General features: G+C 50.1%; 1 protein-coding gene across 1 annotated transcript; it reads left to right on the forward strand.

Annotated features, from left to right (window-relative positions):
* The first annotated feature begins 2028 nt into the window (after window positions 1-2028).
* On the forward strand, window positions 2029-4194 carry LOC119448950 (uncharacterized). The gene is made up of 6 exons (XM_049666580.1): window positions 2029-2570; window positions 2630-2729; window positions 3094-3163; window positions 3245-3301; window positions 3444-3559; window positions 4009-4194. Exons 1-6 carry the CDS (start codon window positions 2281-2283, stop codon window positions 4192-4194), a joined length of 819 nt encoding a protein of 272 aa, XP_049522537.1. The 5' UTR covers window positions 2029-2280.
* The last annotated feature ends 227 nt before the right edge of the window (window positions 4195-4421 follow it).

Below are 4421 nucleotides of genomic sequence, written 5' to 3' on the forward strand. Positions count from 1 at the left end.
CAACTGAGTGTCCTGTTGATGTCACTGAAGTAACATGATAAGTACTTTTGCCGGAATATTGTTGAAGGCTTCGATTAGCCGACCTACATTTACTCCACACGTCGTTCACAGTGAAAGTGCCTGAGTTGTCATCGCCTCCTTTTTCGTCATCCGGATTTCGCTTACGTTTTGGTAGCACAATGGCAATATCAGTACCGTGTTCATTTACTGTGCTCTCGACTGCATCCAAATCAATCAGCCGATCATAAATGAACAAAACGCGCCTGTAACCAGTCCGTGGTCGTCGCAGAACCGGCGACTTTCATTCTATACCACGGTCTAGACGTAAGGCGACCGCCTGCAACCTCCTCCCTGTCTCCTGCGGCGCGACGGGAGGTAGTTGGAAAGGGAAACTGGGGAAGCCTCGTGGGTGAGTGCAAAGCATTGTGCACTAGGGCTCTATTCTGGACACGCATGGCGGCTGCACGGCAGACATTAGCCGCCATCTTGGCTGTCTCATTGGCTGTCCAGAGGTCACGTGTTTCGAAATTTGTGCTGGGAAACGGAAGTTTTGCAAAATGCAATTTTGCGCTTTCGTCAGAATGACGAAGCGTGACGTGTAGCTGCAAGTTTTATCGACTAATACTTTTTTGTGGTCCTTGGCACCTATATTGCGACTTTAGCGCTTTAAAAAGAAAGTGGACGGTAGCCCGTGCAATGCATCTGCAATTTCGCGAATATGTGGTGGAGTTCCAAGATAGCCGGCATGTCAGCTTGTTGATTGGCTGAAGCAGTATGCCGTGAAGAGCGTCACAGGAAGGGCCGTTTCAAAAATGTCAATTTCACACTGTGTGACGTTGCGCTGGGCTGCCATTGCAGAGATTTTCCGCCATAATTTGTGGTGCGACGAGCCGCGCGAATTATGGTATTGAGCGGCCATGTGCAATGACAGTCGAGAGGCATGCGTATCGCCGCATTTTATTGCGATAGCAATTATATTGACACTCCAAAGCAGATTTCTGCCGTCGCCGTTGCCGTCGCCGTGATGTTCCGTATGACGTCAGTGGAGATGAAATCGTCGCCGCGCGCCGCCGAACGCTGTATGTGCGACTGAAAGGGCGCGAGGGACGCGCGCTTTCACGGGGAGTGAACCCACGGCGAAGAACAAACGCGCATTCTGCGCCGTGCTCCCTTAAGGGCTGCAGAAGTAGGCGTCTCTTTCCTCCTTTACAATCACCATATATGTAGAGCAAACGCGCCTTCTTCCGACGCGTGAAAGGCCGTGGGGGGGGGGGGGATGGGGAAGGAAGGGAGGCGACGTTTAGCTGCGGCACCAAGTGCCTATTTATATCAAAGGCTCCGGCAACAGTCACCAACGCCGCACGCATTTTGTGGCAACGCGGGCAAAACGCCGACGGTGTCGACAACAGTTCTGCGTGTTGCCGGTGCTGCTGCATGTCCAAGTTTATACAGCGGATAAAGCTACTATCATTACTCTGTATAGGGGCGCGATTTTGTGCGCGTTCCAAAATGGAACGGAGGCGGTTCGTTCTTTACGTCACGAAATAGGCGGTCCGCCATGTTCGCGAAAACGAGAGGAAGCAAAGAGCCAATGAGCGAAGTGGACGTCTGCGTCACGCTTTTGACGTCTGCTTAGGGACCGTATAACATACTTAGAAGCGTTTCTAACATGTTGAGAAATATTTGACTATTATGACTGAGTAGCAAAATATGTTGGTGTTAGTTTTCAAAGATTCAGTTTGGAATGCGGAACGACTTAAACATATTATTGCGGTTAATGTCTTGAAATGGCGCTAGATGGTGTCGCAGTTTTGCGAAACGTTTAGCGGTTGCGCTAGCCACTACTCCGTTTCAAGCAAAGGGCGCGGCTTTTGAAGCGGCTGGTTAATTCGAGCAGGGCCGCGATTTTGTAGCGATGTCTTATGACTTATTTTGGAATGGTCTTATCATCCACCGCTCACGGCCGGCTGATCCCGTTGATAACGCGAGCGGACCGTCGCTCTGACCACTGACAAAGCGCGAAAGAGCATTATTACTTTAATGTCATCGCTACAAAATACCGGCCCAGGGCCGCGATTTTGTAGCGATGTCTTATTTTGGAATAGTCTTATCATCCACCGCTCACGGCCGGCTGATCCCGTTGATAACGCGAGCGGACCGTCGCTCTGACCACTGACAAAGCGCGATAAGCGCGAAAAGGCACTATTACTTTAAAGTCATCGCTACAAAATACCGGCCCTGTTGCGTGCGGAGAGCCGTTCTTCATTCTATGGGAGAGCCATGGCGGAGAACGTCGCAGCGTGCGCACCTGTTAAGGGACCGCGTGTTTCCGAGGGCCAGCGGGAGACTGTGCTCTCGTTTATGGAGCAGCATCCCCAGCTGGCTTCAAGATCCAGCGAGCTGGGGCCGGGTTTCACCGCTGGCGACCGGCGACGGCTGTGGCAGCAGCTGGCCGACGTTCTAAACGAGCAAGGGCCCGTGGTAAAAGCAGCGGACCAATGGCAGGAGTGGTGGCGCAAACAGGTCTACGAGGCCCGCCGCGACGCCATCGCAATTGCCCAAGTGCAAAGGTGAGTGACCGTCAAATGGTCTGGGCGATTTGTCCTTCGGCATTGGTGTGTATTTTCAGAAGCACTGGAGGGGGCCGCGCACCCGGCTTCCACGGCCGAGTACTGAACTTGACGGGTATGGTCCGCCTGCGTGGCGTCGCCGACCTCCCCTACCAAGAGGTAAGCACACTGCCGCCGTAATATCATGGGTTCCTGAACGGTGCCAACTTAGAGTTTGCCATTATCTGCAAGTGGTACCTTTAGCGAAACGCGACACTGTTGGTGAACAGGAAAATAGCGTAGGAGAGAATGGAAAAGCAGGTAGGTTAATCAACTAGAATCTCAGTTGGCGGCGCTTTCGGGAAAAGGGGGATTAAGTGAAATAAAATGCATTCAGGCAAGTGCAGGAGGATGGTAATGCATGGAATCATTAAGCACTCAATAATTGCAGATTATTTCCACAGATGTGTAGTACGAAACTTGTAACATAGCCAGTGTAACGAATAGCCACATAGTGAAGGGACACGGTTATGACACTTTCCAGCAGGCCGACGTTCCCACTGCTGCAATGGAGGTCGTCGTCGAGGCTGCGGATGTGAGGAGCACGGCGACACGTAAGCATCAGAAGAATGAGTGTTTGAATGATCTCCAAATGTGTGTGCAGTTCGTAAACTTTTAATGTGTTTACTCTACAGCGGCAGAGGATCCACCACGCGGTGCATCGGACTCAGAAAGGGTGGCCGCTGCACCTGGTAAGTTATTGATCCTCAAGCTGTTAAGAGAAAATAAACTCTCGTATTTTATTGAACTAGCCCAATAATAACATGGCCATAGCAACCTTTATGCATACCATCAAATGCAGTACAACTGGTAGAAAATGATGCATGCTTTCAGTGTTGCAGCGTCCTGTACGGCCACCACGCCGACAGCGACCGCGACGGGTGGACACCCTCACAACCATGTCGTCGCAGTGCGCCCGCAGCCTTGAACAGGGCGACGAGATGCTCCAGGTTGGTAGATCGTTTGGTGTCATTTTACACGAAAGACAAATATTCTTTATACTCTGTTATCATAAGTGAATCATGAATCTGAAAAACAAACCAACTCGGGATGTAAACAAGAAATATGCGTTGTATTGAGGGTTCGGTATCGTATCTTGCCAACGATCAACCGCCGGGCAAAAGGTTGGTTAGCCCTGAAAAGGGCTGTTTGGTGGTAAGAGATGCATTTGAGTAGATGACAGAAGAGTAGTTCCAGTAGGTCTTTGTCCAAACGAAGAGGGCATAGCTTGTACACGAGCTTGACACTGCCAAAGGATGCCATCAGGCCAGTGACTCTTCAACAGGGAGGGAATTGTTGTGCACGTTGCAATTCTTGACAACAGCAGCTTCCAGCCATGAGCTGGTTGCGAGTAATCAGCAACTCATGCAAACAGTTCCACCACGATTATTCATTCCAGGCGCTGCAGAGGATTGAAGAACAAACCACCCGCATCGCTGTCGCGGCAGAGAGGACGGCTGTCACGACAGAAAGGATGGCTGTCGCGGCTGAGAGGACGGCAGCGGCGCAGGAGGGTATCCTGGTGCAGGTGCGCTCTATGGCAGGCGACATAGCTGGGCACCTGCAACAACAAAGGATGAATTAATTTATTGTTTATTTTCACTTTTTCAATTTCATTTTATTCATTTATTGTGTTTTATGAGTTCAGTTTATTTAATTTATTTATTGTTAGAGTTTTAGAAGTTTAATTTGAGGCATGAATTGTTGCTTCACTTTGAGTTTTAGTGTTTAAGTTTCCTTGTTGCCTTGTACGAGTGATACAGGAGCACTTTTTGGATGCAAGGCGAAATGCGTGCGTCCATTTTTGTTCTG

Source organism: Dermacentor silvarum, chromosome 4, assembly GCF_013339745.2.
Source record: "Dermacentor silvarum isolate Dsil-2018 chromosome 4, BIME_Dsil_1.4, whole genome shotgun sequence".
Lineage (NCBI taxonomy): Eukaryota > Metazoa > Arthropoda > Arachnida > Ixodida > Ixodidae > Dermacentor > Dermacentor silvarum.